Genomic DNA, 23,970 nt, shown 5'->3' with positions numbered 1-23,970 from the left:
GCCTCTTTTGTCTGGACTCAAGTGGACGAGTAGAATCACACTATGTGAGGATTAAATCACTATTTAATGCTGCAAAGTTATCAACATAGACACACAGTATATACAGATCAATGACATTTCTGATAACATGACTGCCACACAGCACCCAGCCTGAGCAGGCAGACATCACGGCCTTTGGAAAGCTGCTTTTCCTCATATCCACTCTAAAACACAGGAGAGTTTCCTGATTTGTTTATTTATTTAGTTATTAGGTGTGGGGAAAACCTTGAGCTACTAGGAATAACAATGTTGGTTTGTTACACAGTCCACCAATGTTGTTGCCTGGCACACCTGGGTCCACACCTGGGTCCACACCTGGGTCCACACCTGGGTCCACACCTGGGTCCACACCTGGGTCCACACCTGGATATGAGGTGGGACCAGAAAGAATACTATCATTTATTACAGGGGGGCATGGTAGAGGCTGTGATGATCATAGCGGTTGCTCCTTATCATGGTGCACTGACAGTTTGGGAACCAGTTCCAGTTTTTTTCTGAAGAAACCTCTTGTTGTCTGGGACCTGTAGAGCTTCATATGATACTACTACTAATAATAATAATAATAATAATGATAATAATAATGATAATGATGTTTTGATTGCTATCAATTGTTATTTTAATTGTCATATCATCTATAAAATAAGCATCTGCAGTTATATAGTGCTGTTTTTATTCTTTATTTATTTAAATTATTTATTTAAAGTTTAATTCAGTTAGATTTGACTGTTTTTACAAGCACAGATAATTGCTGACATTCTGTGAACAAAGCAGCTGCGTCTTTAACCTTCATATTGTGACTTAATGATCCACAAATGAATTAAACTGATCCATTTTTAGAATAACACCCTTTTCTCTGAAAGTACTGCTATAATCACGTTGGCCATCACAGCGAGGCGTCAACTTGCAATACGCAGCTTTAGGCTACACTGTGAGCCCAAGGAAAATGCCAGTTTGCCAGTTCAACACTGTGCCCTGCGCCAACACAAAGCCAGAGCCCTCACACTGAGTGCCTGCTCACACCAGGATGCGGTCGGGTGACATTAATTTCTTTTTGAATAGGTGTTGCTGTTATCTTGGTGATGAAATGACTATTTGCGGGTCGTGCGGTGTTGTGGGCAAAAGTCAAGTCAAATTGTGTTCGAATAGAAAAGCTCAGTTGGTGTTTTGCACTCACACAGAAAAAGCAGGGTCATGCACTTTAACATTTGGTGCTTCTGTTATTGAGGATTCTACAGTCCTCTCCCTTTCCTCAAAGGTCAGCGCAGTCGAGGCACAGTTGGTCAACAACGTTAAATATTTGTGTCAAAGTTCAGCAAGCTTGAACTCCACGGGAAAGCAGTGAGAGAAAATCCACTAAATTTGACAGTCCCTTTGAAATGGACTAAATTCAGTTTTAAATGCGTCTCTTCCTCAGCGATGCCGTTTCACACACATGGATGAGCTCACACACCTGCATACACACACCGTATCGTCCATATTGAGGCGTACCTATTAGTGAATGGATGATGCCCATTAACACTTGCATGATGTGTCTCTCTCAGGGGATTGAGTGTCTTTCAGATCGAATTAAGCCAAACTGCGTTAACTGATTGTTCTGAGTCTGTGAATCCTCTTTGATCCAGTTAGAGATGTTCTTTGCTCAAGCAGGGATTGTGTGTGTGTGTGTGTATCTGTGTGTGCCAGCTAATAATTGAAGCTAGCGTCGACATAGACCTTCTGACCTCATAAATTTCAAACGTAATTCTAGCTTTGATAGCTCTATTAAACCAATCTTGACTAGTGGCTCATTGTAACTAACAGTGTGTAACAACAGCTCCCGGCTCCCTGATGCCCTCATATCAACCTCTTATCATTCATACAGTGTTAAAACTCCTTCCTAATATATATTCACTTCATCAGTAATCAACATCACACCGTTCCTTCTCCTCTGCTATATAGAGAAAAAGAATTACAGAATAGATTCTAAAACACTTTCTATTTAAATGAATACAATACTTCTGCTCTACAGTATATTTAACTTTAAAAGTGTCAGCAATTTTACTTGAAGGCTGTTTGAGTTTGACTTTGAGTCACCAGTGTTGGCATTGCAGCTTGGATTGCTACACAGAGACTTTTCTTTATAAGGTATGAAGCAGTAAAACTTAAATATGGATTATTTTTTGGTCCTGACTGAAATATTTCAACAACCACTGGACGGATCCAGAGGAAATCTCTTATATTAATGTATGTGGCCCAGAGGATGAATCCTAATAAGTTTGGTGATCCCCTGACTGATCCCCTGACTTTTCCCCTATTGCCACCATTTTATTTTTTTTGTAGGACATTAAAACCTTTTTATTTTTTATTTAGCTGAATGCAACTTCACCTAGGAGCTTGTTTAGGAGAGCCTGTTTTTGCACAAGCATTGTATGGCAAGCAAATGACAGCAAATTACAAGGACCTTGTGTCCTATGATGAGTATAAATTAGTGTGACTTTATCCTGGCCAGCATAAATGATAGGGTGTGTCAGTAAATAGGTACCCATGGAGTCAGTGTCTTTGTCTTTTCTTTCTCAGTCACACAATCTCCTGTTTTTGTCTGCTAAAAAAGTTGCTTTAGAAGACTGTATCGAGACTGTTATCCTGTTAGTAAAGCATGAAGTATCCTTGTCCTAGCATTGTAACATCAGCTGCAGCACAGATGCTCAGCTAATGCACTTCAATGTGATGGCCAGCTTCCAGTTGTTGACGTGAAAACCTCCACCTGGAATGTTTAAACACCCTGAAGTTCCCTCTTCAGGATCGTAAGTGATGTTCTGTCACAGGTAAATACAGTTTTGGACAGAGCACGTTCATTTTCGTCTGGATTGAAAAGGTTTCATAGATGAGACGGAGTAATGAGACAGTTTTTCTGCTCCCAGACTTTCTCCTCCTCCTGTCCGTCCTCTCCTGAGGCTAACTGGCTGCAGCACCTGTTGCGTGTCTCGACCTAATGGTGCATACCTCCCCTGCAGCCCTCAGCTGGGAGAGAAGAAAAGGAGGGAAATTAAAAGAGAAAGGCAAGCAAAAAAGAAGAGCTGCTGAGCTGTCAGATAGTCAGACACCTGGCCTGTTGGAGCAGGCAGAAGGTTATTAGGGGAAGCCGCGTGTATGTGTCTACATATATATACATACATATATATGGAGGGTTGTCAGAGCGCAATGAGAAGAGGGGAGCCAGACAAAGAGGATGGAACAAAAACACAAATAACCTGTCAGAAATAAAGAGAACTTGAAGAGATAACAAGAGGAAAATATCATTAGCTCGCCAGAAATAGTGTCATTTTTCCTTTTGAAATAAAAGACAAAATATTACAATGACTTAGACTCTGTAACCTTGTGTCTTTAAAGGAAATGTGATTCTTATCATAGCAGAAATACGTGTGTGTGTGTGGGTGTGGGCGTCTCCTCTACCTGCACCGTGTGAAGCTGATGTTTTAATGATATGGTTTCACTGCGTTTCCTTTCAAACTGTTCATTCTGCAGGTCAGTGTGCATGATGACCTGGTCACAACACAGGAACCCTACCAGCCACATAACATGAAACACACACTTCCATGTGTTTTCATCCCCCGAGTGTGTCTCCTGCTGCATTTCTGTCTCTGTGTGTTGACCTATGCCCGGGCCTGGCTGTGTGTGTTTGCCGTAGAGAGGTGTTGAAGGCAACAGAGCATCAACAACACACTCTCACGTTGACACATTCACACTAAGCTACACTGAGCCGCACATGCCTGGACGCTAATTAGCAATGCTCAGCCAAAACAAGTGCTAACAAAGAGGGAGGATGAAAGGGGAGATGGCACACCGCTGGGTAAACAAGAGTGAAGCGCTAACACGTTAATATGTAGTGACTCATGTATTTGTTGTTGTGATCACAGCAGTGCTGTCCTCATGTCAGGCCACAGACCAGTTTATATACTGTTTTTTACAAGTGCTGTGAGCAATGGTGTAAAACATGGATATGAATCCTCACGTGGTGGTGCATTAGCAAAGAGGTGCTGCAGCAGCTCTACAGGAGAATTCATTCAATTTTGTAGTTTTGCCAAATATCTTTGTCAGTGATATCTACATACTCACCAAAGTAAGCTCTGAGATCTGAGAACACAACCACAACAGGAGGGAAGTTTGCTTTCTGTCGCTTGCTACAGTACATTCAAGAACAGACTGGAGCTCTGTGACAAACTCAAACATTTAAGCATCACTATAAATCTGCTTTTGCTCCCAGAAATAACCATGTCCCTAAAAAACTAGCTGTCAGCAATTACTGTATAGATTTTAAAAGGTGAGGCTATAAAAGGTTAAGAAAACGTTTAATTGGATGAGCGCTTGTCAAGAAGGCTGCAAGCAGCAGTACCGGGGGCCATGCAATTGGCCTGCTCTGAACAGGCACGTTTCAACTGGCACTGCACTAGTTAACTTACATGAACTGCAGGCATAAAATCTGAATCCTTGGCAGGAAAGCCAGACTTTGCCCGTCATTAATAATGTTTTACAAACTGTGGTTGATACAATGAATACAGCATTCAGATTTGAAGGATTATTGGTTTTTAAATAAGTATTTAAATCTGCTTTGTGCAGCTTTTATAACCCCTTTCATAGTATGTTGTTAGAATAAGGTAAACAAATGTAAGTGAAATGACTCATGTCCCTCGTGCCAGAGGCAGAGGGGAATCCATATGAGTGGTGTGAATTATAAAAAAAAAAAAAAAAGGCTTTAGCAGGTTAGCGGAGGCTGTCAATTCTCTTAGCAATGATCGCATGTATTTAGTGTGATAAACAAAGTCTCACACTAAGTGCAGTAATGATTCAGTGACATTAAATTGCACCCTGAGTGTCACATTTGTGGACTGATTAGTATTCCTTGTGTTGCTTCCCATAGTAGAAGCCCACACACCTTGAGTGCTCCTACAGCACTATTAATTATAATTATATATAAAAAAAAAAACATACCACAGGGTTAGATATGAATTTGAGCCACACAAATACACTAAGTCTCACAGTGGGACTCGACTGTTTACGTGTAAGTGTGTATAATATGTCAGGCTCTCTCAGCACCAGCCTGGTTCAGGGCATTCCAGTCCAGCAGAAGAATAATGGGATCCTTTCACAGGTGGAGGTATCTGGGAATGTTGTTAACGGCTCTAAGATGGGGAGGACGTCTCAAGGGTCCGAAACATTCCTTCACTCTGCGCTCACCTAAAGGGAGGGAAAGAGAGGCAGAGGGAGCAGTCGGGGGCAGAGAGGAGAGGCGGCAGTTATCTGGGTCATCCTGGTGGGAAATGGAAGCAGCAGCCTTTCGCCTATGGATGTACTTATACGTGAGGAGAAAAAGTGGCATTCAGATGGAGCTTATAGTGTTTGCTTATGGTTTTCTGTTGCTCGTGTCGTTTAGGCAGGATTCCAGTATTTGGGAATGAAAGGAAGCTTCGTTATTGGGATAGGTGAACTATGCTTCCTCTATTACTGTTTATCTTTCCACTGAACGTGAAGTGTGGGCCACCCTGGCTGTGTGGGAGCTGCCAGCCTTCCTCAGACAATTTTAGTTGTAATTTCTGTTCACATAGAGTAAGTGTTGCTGTAGAGGCTTCCTCCAACCCAAACTCTGTTACACTCAACAATAAATCTTTTGAAAGCCTTATTTTGGTTTTATTATTTGGATGTCGGTTTCCTAGAGCTGCAGTTTTGCTGCCTCTGTTTAAAGGCATCAAATGGCATCAAAGCCAGGCTCCACAGCAAATAAAGGGCCAGCTTTCCTATGGCGAATTCACTTTTATACAGCCTTCAGTTAATATACAGTATGCCATATTGGGGCAGTGACAAGTGTATTGTGTGAAATATGACTTTTCCCCTTTCTGTGCCTTGCGTGCAGAAGGCAGCACTGAATTATGGGCATGTCACAATCGTATTGGTCTCAGCTGGATAAGTCCAATTCTGCTGTAAGCTACTGGAAACACAGAGCGACTGACATGAGCTTTATATTCTGCTGCTTACATATTCAGATTTGTGCAGCATAAACAGGATGTTTTAGCTCTGCTCCCTCTTTGTCACCAGATTTCTGCTTTTCTCTCTCATTTCCATCTTGGGTAATAAGCACCCAAAGGTCACACATCACTTTTATGCTATCACAGAACAGAACAGAGTAACGTGCCAAAGCACAGTTTGTTTTTCCTTCTCCCTTTCCCTTGCAGAGTGTGAATCATGAACACGTTTGCTTTCCACATGCCTGGAGCCAAGAGATCTCAGTGCAGCCTTTGGTTAACCCCACAGGAATCTCAGTGCTCCATTCTGTTTAGTGCAAATGCTGTCTTTGCAATTTATGGTACCACTCCATTATAATCATGGTTCAGTTGGCCTCCCTCTAACTTGTGTTTCTGTCTTTCTGTTTCTTTTTGTCTATTTTTTCTTCCAGGCCTGGCGAGTGTGGTCAAAATTCTGCTGTGGTCAAAAATGGCTGCTCCTCCTCTCCCCACTCTTCCTCCTCTTCATCATGATCTCTGTGATGACGATGACTCTACCCCTTCCTCTGCCGCCTGCTGACATTGACCGGCGGACTTCCCGAGCTCTGAGCTCCGCCGAGGTGTTCAGATCCAGGCCCCCGGTCGTGGAGCTCCCTGCAGCAATTGCCTTCCAGCAGCCACATATTCACGTCCACAGCGGTGCCTGGAAATCCAGCACTGGAAAAGAGACGGCTAAACGTTCAGCGGCACCTAAACCTTTCAGGCACGCTGCAGGAGATAACAAAAACAGCATCAAAGAGAGAAGTCACACAGACTTACGCAGAAATAAACTCAAAAGCAAAGGCATTGCTTTCAAAAGAAAAGAGATGTCAGGCGCCATCCAGCACCCAACCAGTCATCAGCGTCCCCATCTCCCAGAGTTTACAGTCAACAACACCAAGCCAAAGCATAGAATTAAGCCAAGCAACCACAGTGCTGTGGTAAAGCACTCTGCACAGACATACATACATCTTGAAAGGGGAAAATCCACAGCAGCACACATCTCTGCTCCAGCAGATTCCTTAATAAGTGACAGACGAGCTGCACACAGACATGCAGGCAGATGGGAGGGTAGACGCATAGGCACGAATGCAGACACACAAATACATGACAGCCATACGAGTGCAAAGGCAGCTGAACATCACCAGGCTTTGAAAAAACACAGTCAGCACTCTGGGAAATCTGACAGAGTCGGTAAGGAGCAGCAGGCTGTGAAAAAGCCCTCCAGGGATCTCAAAAAACACCATAATCTCTCAGCGGATCTTTCTGAAGTGAAGAAGGATCCTGGGTCATTGGACCGTAGAAAGGCTTTGTCCAAAGCAGAGGCAACCATAAAGAAAGATGACAGCAGCCGGTGTCGGCGCTACACAGAGCAGGACTTCCCAGACAGTGACCGTAGGAGGATCAGGATTAGTCCAGATCCCCAGCCTCTTCCCTGGCTCAGCGGGGACGACATCCAGAAGATGGAGCTCCTCGCTGGAGGAGAGGTGGTCAGTAAGGCCAGGGTACCTGCACATGGACAGGTGCTCCAAGTGGCGCTGGATCCTCCTGCAAACCAGCAGGTACGCAGTGCGACTGCTGTAATTCTAACAGTAGGACCTCTTTTAAAATGTCACACAGTTTAGAAGGATGTCTTTTCAAACTCCCAGCAACATTAAGCTCTTCCTTGAACAGCTGTTGCATATCAAATCCTCATATTAGTCACTTCAGGTCAAGTCAGTTTTATTTATTTAGCTGAAAATCACTAGCTCACTAGACATTAGACATTAGACTGGATGGACAGACGTACTAAGCATCACATATACAAAGTAAACTATAGTAGGTGGTAGAATTGCAATATAGAAAAACGGAATGACTTTTGCATTAGGAAGATAACGTACATAACACATAGACCTGAATGACTTGAGTAATCACTTGTAATTGCAATGATTTCATATCAGTCGTTCCAGACCTGCATTGGTGGCCTGCATGATGTTAAACATATTAGGTTTGTACTTGTCCTGATCACAATCTTATTACTATAAGAAATAGGTGCAAGCAGAAGTGGTGGCTTCAGTTTGGCTGCTCAACAACATAATGATGTCATTAAACTTAAATGTGAATACTACCTAATATAGCCAAACTTCTCATTTATTCAATTCTCACGCATTCTATTAACCCAAAAACTTATTAAATAACAAAAACAAGACTTAACTTTAAACTTTACAGAGGAACAAAGTCCATTTATCTCCCACAGAACTCTCAAAACAACCTAAAAACTTGTCCTTGTTTCTCCAGATACATCCGGACACCCACAGCGAGCGTTGCCAGCGGGGGCACTGTTCCCTGATCAAACGCACTGATGACTGGTTTGAAGTGTTTGCCTTCCACCTGGACAGGGTGCTGGGACTCAACAGAAGCCTCCCTGCGGTGCTCAGGACTTTCCACAGTGAGATTTTACCATATCGATACCTCAGCGGCACCCCCAGGCCTGTAGTGTGGTGGGATCCAGATATTCAGCACCTCGCTGATAGAGACAATGACCAGAACTCAGTGCCCCTCAGCTGGGTCCAGTACCAGAAGCTCCTGCAGGTCCACTGTGGGAGAGAAGCAGACCTGAGGTCAGCGCCCTGCGTGGGGGTTCACCACTCAGAGTGGGGGAGACTGGCTCTCTTTGACTTCTTATTACAGGTAAGACTTTGTAAGTGCTTTTTTCTCAGACTGGGACGCCCTCAGATAGCAGAGAGACAAAACCACAAAGTGATATAAGCTTTTAATTATGGTACAGGGGGAAATAAACGTTTTCCATTCTAGTAACGGTAGGATAACTGGAGTCCGGATAGGTGAGGGGAAACTGTGTGAGACACCAGAGCAGTTTGCACTGAAGGGATCCTATTTGGTTTTCAAAATTAATTATGTTTGCATGAATGTTCATGTTTGGGGTTAGTTTGCTATAAGTCTGTAGTTTGTTTCTGTTTTAAAGTCGTTGCATTGTGCAGATCTTTATTGTGTCTCTTTGCTACACGGAGTTATGCTGATTTTCCAAGGGACAAATGTGTTTAAACTTTTTCACCGCTTACCTTCCAATAGAATTAAACAAGCTAGGAATGCTACCAGAAAGACCACAGGCTGTATCCGTCCAGTCCTGTACCTTTTGAAGCGCTGGTATGACCGGGCCGTGACCCACTAAATCAGTCTCATCGTGCTCCTCATTCTTCATCGTTTCGTCCACTTTCTAAAGCTTTGCCAGTCATTTCTCAGGCATCCATTTCTGCTTTACTGGACACAGGTCCTGAAAAGGCTCGGGCTTTGATTTGCTCAGTGAATGGAAGGAGAGGACACACAGACTGAATGGACATGACTCACACACACACACACACACACACACACAAACACCCACCAGATGTCCTTGCAGGCCAAGCCATTAAATTTGGATTTGGTCAAAGATTCAGCTTAAAGTGTAACTGAGATGAGATGCCATCTGATCTCGTGAAGAAGAAGTATAAAACTGTTTGTGGCAGTCCTTCCACTTTCCCTAGTCGCCATGGGCATCATAGAGAAACAATTCAGCAAAAAGGCACATGGCTACATGTATAATAGTAATGTGAAACAATAAAACACAATCCCGTCGACAGGTTTTACAGTTATAAAAGCATCTAGGTAATTGTGAGCAAACTTTCAACTGCGTTTTATAGCCCATGTTTACTGAGAGTTATGGTGGTGCTAATGTACAAAACACTGATTATCTACTAACCTGTGCACACAAGCCTCTTTGCATGTGGACAGGAGAGAGATACCCTGTGTGGACTACTATGTGTTTTAAGATGGGAGACTTTTACAACTCTGGCTGGACTGAAGTTTTCAGAATGTGAATTTTCTCCCTCCTACTTAATTCCTCTCGTCTGTTTACTCAGAGAGCCGTCCAAGCATGCAGCATGGCTCAGTAGGAATGTCTGTGCTATTCTAATGAGACCACCGATGTGATTATGGTGATGGTGTTTATTTCATTGCTGGCAGTTTTTAATGTCACAGGTTTTGTGCAGTTGCCCCGGTAACCAATGTCATGGTATAATAGAGAATAATGTACCGTGGCTTAATGAGTAATTGTGGGATTTTAACAAAGTGTACCAAGGTTGGGAAAAATAAAGTAGTCAGCAGCTTCAGACAATGGCCAACTTTTTTTTGTGGGTATGGATTGGGAAAAAGAAATAGCTCCTGATGGTTGATCTTGCAATTGTGTTTTTATTGCAGTACTAATTTTCTCAAGAGAGTCGTTATTTGCTGTTCCCTGCTCAGGGACAACAAATGTTAACTGGCTTATACTGTAAACTCTAGCTACCTCCGATACAGCTGAGAAAGCTGTGCATTATTCCTGTCAAACAAACAAATAAATGAGCAGATAAATAAATAAATGTCTATGCAGCAGCAGCAGTGCATCCATCCATCCGTCCATCCAAGTTTGCTTGTTCCTGTTCAGAATATTCAGGGTCACAGTGTATCCCAGCACAGTGTGAGATGAAACCACAGAAACTGACTGAGAGCCTTTTCAGAATCCAGATGCTGCATCCAAAATGCCTCAGTATCTTCAAGCGCAATGGCCTCGTTTGCTGCCATGGATGATAGATGTTTGTCTGTTGTATCTGTCTTGCCCGGTATCCTTTCAAGAGGATGTCAGGAAGTAAACAAAACTGCAAGGATGCCAAAATGAAGCTTGTTCCCCAAGGAAAATACACAAATCTGCTGTTTCTGTTTGATGTTTTGAATCTGGATAGTAATGTCACTGCTTTCAGCGAGGATGCACAATATATAATGTTGTTATACTGCAGTAATCAGAGAGGTTGAAACTGAAACTGCTGAGGTTCTGTCGTGTTGAGGGCGAGAAGAGTGACAGAGAGGCTGTGAAGTGGTTTACAGCTCCCTCTGTCTTATGACTAAGGTAAACCTTAAGTGTTTAAGTCAATAAATGAGTGTAACTTGAACACCGTAAACATTAATCCTTCAGTGACACAGTTTGTCAGCATTTGCAATGTTGTGTATTTATTGTGTAAATAAATGATTGTGTAAATAATTTATGTTTGTGACTTGCTGCAGTGCAGAAGAATCACTAGGGTTTTGAAAAACATCACCAGAAACTGCCAGGATGCTTGAGGTTTGATTATTTTAGGATTATATTATAGAAAACTCAAAACAGAAATAGATGCTGTTTGTGTTGAGTATGGAAGAGACAGTCTTGTCTTGGTCCACATGGAGTCATTCTTGGAGTTGACCTGTAGTGGACTTTGGTGCCCATGACCGGAGCCCTGCAGGCTGTTGCACCAGCTGCGTCAGGCCTGTTCCATGCTTCTCATGGCAGCCTCCGCTATTATGTAATTGTATCCTGCAGATGATTAGTTCGTGGGTCCATCACTTCCTCTTCCTTCTCCTTCCAAACACGGAGAATCAGGTAACAAACATATGTGCAGCCAGTTTGCATGCAGCCTGTCCTGCTTTTTTCCTTCTCCTGTGTGTGGATTTGCCCACAGCAACAGCAGGGAAGTTCAAACGCTGTTAAAGAAACAGTGCAACACGCTACAACTTTAGAAAAACAGCCTGCATCGTGCGTACAAGTTAGCTACATCATATATTTAAGATATAACTTGGGTCTTCTTATTTATGGGCATATTTCTTCACCTTCACCTTCGTAAATGAGAAACACATGACAGCAAGTTAAAGTGTGTGTAGCTATGACTCATCTGTGTGTGTTAGTGTTAGCCTTACACAAATAAACATTCAGATAGTGCAAGGCAGATGGTGTTGAAGGATCAGATATAAAGAAAAAACATTTCTATGGGCTACAAGAGCTAACTGCACCACTCCAGACTGAAGGACTGGAGCACTTTGTCAGACTTCCTGAGTGTAATTAGATATCAGATAATTAATTTCTGACTGATAAAAAGGTACACAGGTTACAGCAGGCCAGAACTGTCAGGCTTATTTCTACATAATGGATCAACTTAATGAGCGATACCTTTGGACTAGAAGTGTGTTTGTGTGTTTTTCTGTGTGCAGAGGAGTGTGTGTCCAGCGTATTGATGTGTCAGTGTCTGTGGGTATGGATCCGGTGCTGTCGGTTCAATTAAAAATCCAATACAGCTCTCAGTCTGGATAGGAGTGTGTGTGTGTGCTTTTGTTTGTGTGTGTGTCTTTGGATTTACATTTTGAGCGGAGCTCGTTTATAAGGTGTCAGCTGCTAATGATTGTGCCAGGGCTGTTGTTTCTTTGTTAAATGAATAGATAGATGGATAGAGAGATAGATAGAGAGATGGATAGATGGATAGATAGATAGATAGATAGATGTGGATGTTGCTATGGTGACTGTGAGCTATAGACAATCAGAAATTCTGAAGAGGTTTTTGATAGGATAAAGAGAGAGCGAGAGATGTAGATAATGCCATCTCTTCACCTCCACAGCCAGAGGAAGGTCAATCTATCAGTCCAGTGCCCTGAAAAGAGCAGACTACATTTCAGTGTAATGCAGTGTTATAGAGAGGATGATGGTAAATGTTTAAAGGAAAATTCCAGAGTTATTTAACCCTGGTCTTATCCTCATAATTGTGCCCATCCTGCCTGTGGGTCCTTCGAACTTGGCACTGGTGACTAAAGTAAGCAGCCACACCTCCGAACCTTTTGAGTCCAAAAGTGCGTATTCATTGAGGCTTGTTTCATTGAAGTTGATTCAGTGTACCTCAACAACTTCATGACTGCGATGTGTTTCACCTTAGCAAAAGAAGACTGTAGGGTGATAAAGCCCCTCTACGAAGTAATCAGGATATTTTTGGAAGTAATAGTAAATAGGCAGTGAAACACATCTGGACGACAACACACAAGCAGTCAAGTCTCTCCGAATGCAAAGGCAGCCTAGTTTTTCTCACAGTTCTCACAGAAAGCCATGTGGCTTTCAAAAATGACGAGCCAACAAAGTGGAACTGTGTGTGTGCACATCGGCCACCAAGCAGTAGCTCAGTCGGGACACTCCCATCACTCCCATCACTCCCATCCCATTATTTATTATGATTATAACATGCATTCGCAGTGTAGTTCTGCTCTAGTGACGCTGCAAACAAACCAAGGAGTCTGAGCTCCTGAACTCCAGCAGAGTCTGAGGTTCACAGCGTTTAAATGAAAATCAGGAGACTATTAGAGTGATTTAGAGGCCCAGACGAAGGACTGAAATGAGGCCCTAAGGGTGAGTAGTGAAATATCCCACCCAGTGATTTTATCCCAGTGATTTCAGCGAGGTTGAGTGGCTTACTTTGCAATTGGACGGCATGGCACAGTCCCCTACTTTCACTATGATTTAGCACCTCTATACTGAGGCACAGTACCATGACAACACTGCTGGAAAACCTTCCCTCCATCACATGACATAATCATGGCTGGGGAACCGAAGCGGCTGGGAGGCAGCTCTTTTCAGAGAACAAACCAAATGAGGACTTTAAATGTAGCATTCTCAGTGTGTGTACTCCAGGACACAGTGATAGCTTGTGGCATCAAATATATTAAATTGGTAACTTGCAGTGTGTGTGTGTGTGTTTCTGTTATTACACTGCTTATATTTATGTTTGTTTACCCATGATTAAAGGGGTTGCTTCCAGTTAATCATATCTGGATATGTTTACATGCGCACTGTAAAGCCACAGCTACAAAAGGTTCAAGGCTGCTTACACCAGAGCATAAACCCAGAGCTCCCCACAATAATCCTGTTTACACCACCAGGAATATTGTTGATTATTATTGAGTTCTGCTTGAAGGGAAAATAAGTTCCCACTGGTTTGATGGGACCCAGGATGTATGAATGTGGAATCTGTGTTGAATTATTCACCAGTCTGATGTGTTTGAAAGCACAGAAGGTTGGGTACCTACAGTTGACCCTGGTGGTGAAGATTCATGAATAAATGCACGAACACGTTGATACCGACGTGGCGATTGAAAGGGAAATGAAAATAAACTGAAAGGGAAGAATCTTAAGCAGGTAAGAATCACTTCCAACCCAGTACAGACACACGTCTTTAGTAGATAACTAACTCAACATTAAAGTAAGTTGCTTTGAATTGGTTTGTAAACTGTGCACTCCCATGGACTAAAAACAGGAAAATTGCTCTGCATTTGGATAAAAGGTGGTTGTTCATGCCGAGGTTCAGCCTGAGCACGGCTTAAGTGGAATCTGGAGTACAATCTCATAATAGACGAGAGATAAGCGGATAAAAAAAATCCCCAACAAACGCACACGTTCCTGTTACCAAGTGGACAAAGTTAGCAGTAAAAGTCCTGCTCATATTTCCCGTAGACAATCTTATGTGACTCACAGGGTCGTGCTCTACGGCTTGGATCAACATGAGATACTTCTGGTTGAATCACCCGTCTAAAAGATGAACAGCTGTGTCCGAAAGCATCTAGTTCTTTGATAAATAGTTGTATGTACAAGCCTGTGGACTCAGATGCTTTGAGGGAGAACTTAACTACAACCTTTAATCATTCAGTCACAGACCTAAAATTAAGTGCTGAGAAAACCGATATAACAATCTGCATCTTAGATCAATTAACTTTGGGACAACAAATAGCAACAGCAGCTGAGGCTCATGGGTATTTTAGTATTTAGAACCACTAAAATGATAAAATAACTAAAGCTGCTAGTCGTGCCGTAAACAGAGAATACTATAATTAGAGTAAAATTGAGAAAATGGCAAATAGAAACCAAACCTCATTAATCAAATCATTCAGGTCCTAAAAAACGAGCCAACACATCAAATCAATACATGCTGCTAAACTGATTAATCAATTAATTAGTTAGAGAGCTGACAGAGCATTAATCTGCTGCTGTTTTGATAGTCAAGGATTTGCTGCTTTACTTGATCTAAAAATAATATACAGATGGTACATGTACACTTTGAAGCCGTCACTTTGGGCCCTGGGAAATTACAAACAAAAAGATCAATCAATCAATCAATCGCCACATTAATCAGTAATGAAACGTGTCTGTGTTAATCTAGTTATTATCATTGTCATCATAGTAAAGAGGAATGGATCTCAAATGCCAAATGAGAAGCTCATATTTGATGCATGACTCCACAGACCTGTTATTTGGACGTGTGGCTGTTTCCCTCTTCTGCATGGTGACAGTCATGTGTTTAGCGTTGCTGTCATACATGGACACATCCTGTAAATGTATTTCTGTGCGGCTCGGTCGTCCAGCAGGAGCGTTGTTGAACATTTCACCTCCCCAGCGTTGAGCTAACTGTGACACACTCTGCTTACACTGCAGCGGCTGCACCGTGTCACAGATTTTACAACCTCCAGTAGTAATTTTGTCCTGCTTTGTTCTGTCCGCACACTGAGATGGAATGTGTATCTAACACCCATCTACAGTGTGTGTGTGTGTGGGGTTGAATATGAATAACCCATGAGGCAGCTCTCTCCCCCACGCTGCCAGAAGTCAATCCCTGTAACAGGGCCAAGCTCTAATAGCCTCCTATTGATCTGCTGAGAGCCGATGAGCGCACCTCTGAACACTTGTTCCTACCTGCTCCCTTAACACCTCCCTGGGCTCTGATAGCAGGGAACCAAACACCAAAGGTGCAGAAAGAGCAGTGTGAAGGACGTACCCTCACTCATTCAGTCTCTCTCTCACTCTCACACACACACACACAGCAGTTGAGGACACCCTGGGGAGGATGGGGGAACTGAGGATAAGGTGACAATTTGAGTGCAGGTTTTCAGAATGAAAGGTACACTACTTCAGACTGCTAGCTAGCAGTTCCTGCTACAGCTGTGAGGGAAAATCGACCCAAACTCAGCAGCACGCTCAGCATGTTTGTGATGGACTCAGATTATAGTCTGAAATCAGTTGAAAGTGTGTCCACGGTCGAACAATATTTGTCTGGATTCTGAAGCCCTGCTCGCAGCACTTTAGAAGATGCCCACCCACCATGTCGGAGTGACAGAACAAAGAGAGATCAGTTTGTTTTGGAGAGGGTGTTTCCACTGCACATAGCCTATGTAACGTTTGATTTTAATAACAGGGAGTCGTTTCAATCAAAGGGTTCATCCTCTTGGGAGCATGAATGTACGTGCTTGTACGGTCATTGAGAATTGTAGAAAAAACATCTGTGCACAGTTTGGTTAATTCATACAGAAACTCAAAATTAGTAATTGTGAATTAATGGGGGCCAGACAGGCTGTTTATGCTAAGCTAAGCTAACCAGCTGCAGTTTCATATTGAGCATATCTCCACACGCTGCCAACGACCATTGAAGAAAGATATGAAGTGACTTAGAATACGATGTGATGAGATTCACCCTTACTATCAAATTACAATGCATTCTACAATGCAGAGTAATTTAATATGATTTGATTCAACACAATGTGATTAAACACAAATTCAAAAGCTCCTTGGAATCTGTGGTAGGATTCAGGAAACAGTTAAGATTCCCTTTTTGAATTTGTCACTGTGTTAGCCAGGGGCAGCACCCACACAAAGTCATCATCAGAATACCTTAAAAAATAAAAGGCAGAGCATACTGCCCACACTGACTAATGAACACTGTGAAGTTCAGTGAAGAAACATCACAGCAACAAGCTCTGAAAGAAGGAAACTGAACACAAAGGATGCTGATAGAGAAGTGTGTGTCTGCAGATAAGGTGAAAGACAGTTTGAGTTAAAAAGAACAGTAATAACTGTCCGCCCAAACACCATGCAGCACATTATTGTGCAGAATATAGAGACTTGCAGTCAAAATGTATTTCAGGGAATCAGACTCCCCACATACTCTTTACAGTTTGTTCCACTTTAATTCTGTGTTGACTCTGACCACAGCAGAGCACCACATCTTGTCTTTCCCTGAGGCCTGCTGGTGTTCGGTGGCAGTGTAAGTCAATATTGGCTCAGGCTCCACAAGGCTGCTGGACCAAACTCAAAATCAGTGTACTCCAGTGTGGGATGGAAATGTGGCAGCAGGGTGAGAAGTCTCCCAAAAGCCCCACATGAGTGAGAAGAAATTGTGTAGGTGCAGCTTTACTGTGCAACAAAGCACACAAACCAAACACACACACACACACACACACACACGGCTGACCAGAGGGCACAGAGGTTGTGTGGGTCACACACGTATACTGATGCACAGAAAACACACATTCTACATATACACAGAGCGAACAAACACACAAATCCTCACAAGCAGCCGAACCTCGCAGCGAACCGGAGGGCGGGTCTCATAAAGGTTTCATCTGTGTGCTTCTTGGAGTGTCAGTCTCTCACCGTAACACCAGAGAGGGAAGCACACGCCTCACACTGATGAGGTGCTCTCACATTGTTAATCATTTCGTTGGCTCAGTGAATTCACTTTACTGCAGGTTGTGATTCTCCACAGCAGATGATACATTTCTACTCCCTCTGCAACTTCTTATTTTCTTCTCATTTTTTTTTTTTTTTTTCAGGATGTAAAGCATAAATCCATAATAGTCACTTGGGTCTTAGTTTTATCGTTGTCATCATAAACCCTATCAGTAGTAATGAGATCTTCTTCTCTAATAGAAGAAGGCTGTAAACTATAGTAATAATGTTGGTTTTAGACAACAGAACAGAACTCGGGCATATTTTTCACTATTTTCTGACATTTCACGCACCATCAGTCTGATATTTAAGAGACCATAATAAGCAAATCAAATAATAATGAAAGTAATTATTAGTATCTGAAGGTATCATCTGAGTGTGTGCTGGTCTGCACTGCCATCCACACCTTTCCCTCCAGCTCACGTAATGTGATTGGCTGCTGTGGGATTCATTCAGATTATATCGACTGTCAGAACCACAGAGTTTATCTGCTGCACACTTTTTTTTCGAGCATAATTTTTTTATCTTTGTGCTTGAGGGGGATATCAAGAAAGGTCAGTCAATGCTTTCAAAGTCACAGTCGAGTTAACTTACCAGAGGTGTGCACACATGGACTTTTTCCTCTGCAGATGTTTCCAGTTTGATCTGAGCGGTGCAGCTAATCTAAGAAACTATTGGCTTGTTGGCTTGATCCTGACTGCTCGTGCTTGTTGCCCCATCAGACGTCACTGTGGAGATATCGCTGTGTGCCCGAACAATCAGAATCAGAAACTGGTTAGACGTTATTGGCAAAGTATGTTGACACACACACACACAAGGATTCAAACTTTCCTGTGCATACACATAATCATGTACATCAAATATTATCATAGCAATGGGAGTGATGGCTAGCACTGTCCATATAAGAACTAAGATGTAAACCAGAATTTTCCTTTAACTTGTGTGCTTCTGATTTTTGGATCTGATTAAATAGAAAGTAAAGCTTTATTTGACTTATTTAACTACAAACTGTGTCAAGACAGAAGTAGTGCAGTGTGTGTACAGTCTGTGAATCATGTCCTGAGACGCTCCCAACTCCTTATCAACTAATAAACTAACTACATTTTTTATTTTTGGCAGTGTTTGGACAGTATGTGGTGTAGACTTTCATCTCCCATGATTCACACTATGAATTTTGTTGTAACTTAACCCACTTTACCCCCAGTCATTTGAATTATTCTTGTTTGTTTCACTTGATAATCGTGTCATTTCATGTCAACACAAGCTCTAAATGCCCGTGTGGGTTTAATCTGTTTTCATAATGACAACTTTGTGAGATTATCTGTCAGACTGGGAGCCATCACTGACTGGGGTGATGAGCCAGTACTGGCTGCTTGTTCCACCGTGATTTACAGTGAAAGTCAGTGCAGACTAATCAAAAGCTGAAAGCCTGTTTTCTGATCTTTACTCCAAATAACAGTCTAAAAGGGTGTAGGTTTGGTCTGAGAACTGGGAGGGACGCAGTGAAGTCATACAGCACTAACAGAATTAAACTATATGATGCTATTGTCAGCATTTTTTTATACATTTATCTCAATGTAGCAAAAACAATTGGTCATCATGCTTCTTATAATAACAAATTCTTGTGAATATTAACTGTAAATAAAAATATAGATTAAATCTTCCTCTCAGGATGAGTATGACCCTGTCAACTTCCATGGGGAGGACAGTCAGTGCAGCCTGAGAGGCAAAACGAGGGTCAAAAACTGTCCTCAGAGCAGGATTTTGTGTAATTTCCCCACTGAAAATGATGCCATTGTGTCAAATACCAGCTTCACCGTTAGCTGTCAAAGCTTGACATGACTTGTTTGCTCTTTGTCTGCTGGTGCAGGTGAGTGACCGGCTGGACAGGTACTGCTGTGGTTTCACACCTGATCCAACGGAGCTGTGTGTGGAGAACCTGCTGCACAACAAGTGTGGTAACACCAAGGACCTGCAGCTGGTTCACATCCTGGTAAGTGGAACAAACCGTTATTTCCACAGACAGTAAACTTTGATTTTTGTGCTCTTTGTGCCGTTATCAAAATGATTTACTGGCCTCTGGGCCGCTTTCTCTTTATTTGCAGTAACAGCACAAAGACTAATAAATGACAAATAAATTATTCTCAGGGGGGAAGTTTACTGATCTGTGCTTTCATTGCAATGTTGGTTAAAAAAAAAAAAATACATACTTGTGCATACTAAGAACATGAACTCCACCTCAGCTGCCCCTTTTGTTGCTGTAACTCCTCCATGGCAATGCAGGAGAATGGATCTATATTTAAATGATCAAACAGAAGCGCACATTTTACTCCCAGCAGTGTTGATGTATGTGATTTTCATAGCTAGCGAATGAGCTTTCAGGCTGGCAGGTGTTTGCTGATTATGTCGCATGTGATTTCTACTATGCACAACAATATGTAAAAATAGATGAAGCTGTTTTTGTGTGTGTCACAGCAGGAGCCTTTTCTCAGTCTGCAGTTGAGTTAGACGCTCCAGCATCACTCACCCGTTGACACCGTTGTGAAAATACTGTTTATGGACGATAGTGTTTGTCATATAGTTTGAGGTTGTTTTTCATATAGTCTTATTCCAAGCTCATTTAGTCACGCACTTAATGTTCAAACCACAGACAGTTTAACCATGCTAGGAAAAGCAGAGTTGTTATTAATAATGGCTCTGTTTTATTCAGGTGTCTCAGTAAGCCAAACCTGACGCGCTAGATGGTTTGTTACACAGAATCATCTGGGAATTTGTCCGTAGAAATTGTTTGGCAAGAGGCAGGCGCGTTCAAAAAATACTTGGCAGGTGATTGGATGAACCATCTGTCGATCAGCGTCTGAAATAGGCTAACTGTGCATCAACGAACCATATAATGTAGTTAAAACTCTTGTTGATAGAAGATAAGCTATAAAATATGAATAAAGAGTCACAAATAAATGTGAATAATAGATTAAAAAGATACCAGAACTAAAAGGATGACAACCTAAATTCTTCAGAATTTGCAAAAACTCGCCTTCAAACTACATTTTGAAACAGTGCGTATGTTTCATCTGTGTGTGTGTGTGTGTGTGTTCAGGTGAGGAAGGCAGACCCCTCCAGACTGGTGTTCATAGATAACGCCGGCAGACCCCAGCAGCCCAGCGACAACCTCAACTTCAGGCTGGTTGAGGGCATTGATGAGTGAGTACAAAGCACTATTTTAAAGCAGGGGGAAGAAAATGTGGGTTATTTTTTGCTTCTTTCCGGCACTCTGGCTCGATAAATTACACCACACAGAGTCAGGGACTTATTTAGGCTCACAGCAGGCACAAACACTGATGTAAGGAAATGTTTCAGGAGAAAATAAAACACATCTAACAACATATTTCCCTGGTGAGCGGCTTTCAAATCAGCAGCACAGAAACGTCCACTGAAAGCTTGTTAGGGTTTGTTACAATGTCTGTCTGATTAGATTAGTGTGCATTCAATTAGCCTGCTGTTCAGTATGCTGAATGAATCAGGTCTGATACAAATTCCCTTTTGTCTGTCACTTAGGATTACTAAGCCGCTCCATAAAATGCTCTTAAATATCTTAAGCCTGGACGTGAAACTGAATAGAAATAGAATGTTAAAGTCTATTTCTCATCACTGAATAATATGGAGCAAAATAAAAAGAAAATTGGTTATTTTCCAGAGGTGGAAAATGATTTAATGAGTTCTCCCAAATGCCTCTCAATGTAATAACTTCCTGGAGTGAACTTCACTCAAGAGTGCTTTTTTTCAATTTGACATGTTCGTTGCATGAACTGAAAATGAAGCTCATGATAGTTGATAATAATATACCAGCGGCATTTCTGAGTCATGACAACTTCTTGTAGGGAAGGTTTCGAATACTGGGAGCAAACTGCTTGTTCTCTGGAGTTGAAATCTAGTTGCAGGAGTTATTTTAGACGTTATTCCAGGTGTTCTGCCAGTAAAAGTCCCATTTATTTTTTTGCACTGGCGATTTCAGATTACTGTAAATTGAAGCACTTCTAAGGCTCGAGTAGACATGAAGGTTGAGTCATCAGTACAAAAGATGACCAACTGCGTCAAATATGTTTGATTTAAAAAGTTGACTGTACAAACCAGTGCATATCAGTCAACTACTAGAAAAACATCATATCACAGAGCTTCAGCTGTTATGTGCTTCACTGATGGAAAGCAGAAGATACAACCATGTTTTAAACACTTCACTAGTCAGTTTATGGTCTTTGAATTTAGCAACTATGGCACAATATTTAGTTTGTTCCAAATTTGCTATCAAAGTATTATATTATTTGTTTCTGTGTGGAGGAATATTAAGCTTATTGCAGTGGGGAAAAAACAGGCAAGAAGCCAGCTGTCACAGAGAGGGTCGAAAAGCAATGAATTGTCCAAATATCGAAGTGTACACATTCAAACCTCCAAGGTCAGAGTACATTGTTATGGCCACTCACCATGAGTGACCAGCAATACATAAAGGAGGAGACCAACACCCGAGGTAAAATCAACAAACATAAAGAATTTATTAACACAAAGCACCAAGATTAACCAAAGCTAAGGGATCTTGTCCAAAAAGAACAAAACGATGGGGGAAGTCTGGGCCAAACTCACAATGGGCCATTGGACCTAAGAGCAGTAGTAACTAAACTAATAAACAAAACCACAAAAACTGAACTGCCAGACCTCCATCCTGAAAAGAAACAAGTACAAAACCGTCAGCAGGAAACAAACCAACTCGAGTAGGCTGCTTCACCTGGGGAGAGGTAGATCCTTCACCTCTGACCTTTAGAGAGAGACATGGCCACCCACTAATCAGCTGATCAGGAGAAGAAGAAGAAGAAGAGTCTAGAGGGAAAACACACAAGAAGAGAGGGAGCGTGTAACATCCATATCTGGAGAACTACTGGCAAAATGACTGTGAAATGTGGAAATGACATTTGTTGCCCCCAGAGGATTCTTTCTAATGTCAATGATAAGAAGGTATCTCAACAACGAATGGATAGTTTGACATTTGCTTTGGTTCATGACTTCCTGAAGTGCCACCGTCAGGTCAAATCACAAATCTAGAATTGTAATGTGCAGATAACCATGAAATCTGCTCATCACAGTCGTTGCTCCACAGAAGATGAACCTTTTTCCTTTAGCAACAAATAAAGCATTTTAATATTACTTTTACCAACACCAGTAATCCATTGTATCTACAAGTGAAAGGCCACTGGACTTTAGAGGCTTTTTTTTGTTGTGGAATTTATCATTATCTTGTTTGTAATCCATGTTGTTTATCTTGAAGTTTCCAAACTAACCATTACAAGTCAGTGCAGCTACATCACATCAAGTTTCATGCTGTGTCTGTTGTCAGGTTTCCAGAGAGAGCGGTGTCGGTGCTCCAGTCAGGCTGCCTGGAGAGTCTTCTTCTACGCTCCCTCTACACAGACAGGGAATTCTGGGATAGCCAAGGCGGGGCCGGGGGTCTCAGGCCTCTCATCCGCTCTGTGGAGCAAAGAGGAAAGCTTCTTCTCCAGCACATCAGAGACAAGAAACAATTCGAGAGGGACCTGTGACCGAGCTGACCGGACCAAACGGAAACAGACATTAAACACGTGAACTGAAACAGAGAACATTCTGCAGCACATGAAGTTGTGGGTGTTTGTTGTGTGCCAGGCTGCTATCGGATGGATGTAGATGTTTTAATATTATTTTGACAGTAATAGTGAAGACGCAGCAAACGGTCCGGCCAGCCTCGGATCAAACCCGGTCCTGCTGCTGCTGCTCAGAGCGTTTGGGATGTGGTACACGTCTGAACCACTCAGTGAGTGGTCGCCCCAGAAGACTGATGATCACTGCTTGATGTAAGTACGTTCAAAATGAAAACAGTCAAGTCATTGATAAATGTTCAGGAGTTTTTGGCTTTTCTAATAAGCCATCAAGGCTGCAGTTTATGTTCCCTTCACTAGAGGAAAATAAACCATCACTCTGCAGTTACAAATGTTGATAAAGGGTCACTGGTTCTTCAGCAGCAAAAGTTAGTCACAGTCCAGTTATTTATAATAATTCTAGTTCATCCATTGATAAGGGGATCTTCTAATAATTCATCATTAACGTCTGCAGTTATTTATACTACTAAAAAGATGTTTGCTGCAGACGCTGAGCTTTTCCAGAAGGTCAGTTTCCAAATAGTCTACTGGAGGAATCTTTATAATGAAGAAGAGCTAGTGTACCGGCCACTACAGGGCAGCCCATAAGTTGTCCGTATTAAAGGGACATTTTGTCACGTTTTGTATGGATGTCCAATCAGTGTTGAAGGTAAATGTAGTTCGTGTTTGCGGTATTGACCGAGAGAGCTGAGTGTCTACATGTACCAGGGCAGGAAAAGCATCCCAACACAGACTACACATGCTGAAAGTCATTGCAGCAGAATGAATCAGTTTCTTTTGGCATCACAGTTTGCTCCGGTTTGAATGGTCCCCATTCGCCCTGTCCACTTGCCATGGCTTCTCTCACCAGCATTTCTTTGGCCTTATACTCAGGCTAGAATAAACATGGGTG

General features: G+C 42.2%; 1 protein-coding gene across 1 annotated transcript; it reads left to right on the top strand.

Annotated features, from left to right (window-relative positions):
* The first annotated feature begins 311 nt into the window (after nt 1–311).
* On the top strand, nt 312–22,985 carry gask1a (golgi associated kinase 1A). The gene is made up of 6 exons (XM_070834790.1): nt 312–413; nt 6,467–7,615; nt 8,331–8,723; nt 19,271–19,393; nt 20,498–20,601; nt 22,784–22,985. The coding sequence occupies exons 1-6, from the start codon at nt 312–314 to the stop codon at nt 22,983–22,985; spliced, it is 2,073 nt and encodes a 690-aa protein (XP_070690891.1).
* Nucleotides 22,986–23,970: the final 985 nt, after the last annotated feature.

This window comes from Pempheris klunzingeri, chromosome 8 (assembly GCF_042242105.1).
Source record: "Pempheris klunzingeri isolate RE-2024b chromosome 8, fPemKlu1.hap1, whole genome shotgun sequence".
Taxonomy (NCBI): Eukaryota; Metazoa; Chordata; class Actinopteri; order Acropomatiformes; family Pempheridae; genus Pempheris; species Pempheris klunzingeri.
Note: the sequence above shows the minus strand (reverse complement) of the source record. Positions and strands in the feature narration are given on the sequence as shown.

Coding starts and splice junctions, on each gene's coding strand:
- gask1a (XM_070834790.1), top strand. CDS start 312: ATGTTGTTGCCTGGCACACCTGGGTCCACACCTGGGTCCACACCTGGG. Junction 7,616..8,330: donor ATCCTCCTGCAAACCAGCAG/GTACGCAGTGCG, acceptor TTGTTTCTCCAG/ATACATCCGGACACCCACAG. Junction 20,602..22,783: donor CTGGTTGAGGGCATTGATGA/GTGAGTACAAAG, acceptor GTCTGTTGTCAG/GTTTCCAGAGAGAGCGGTGT.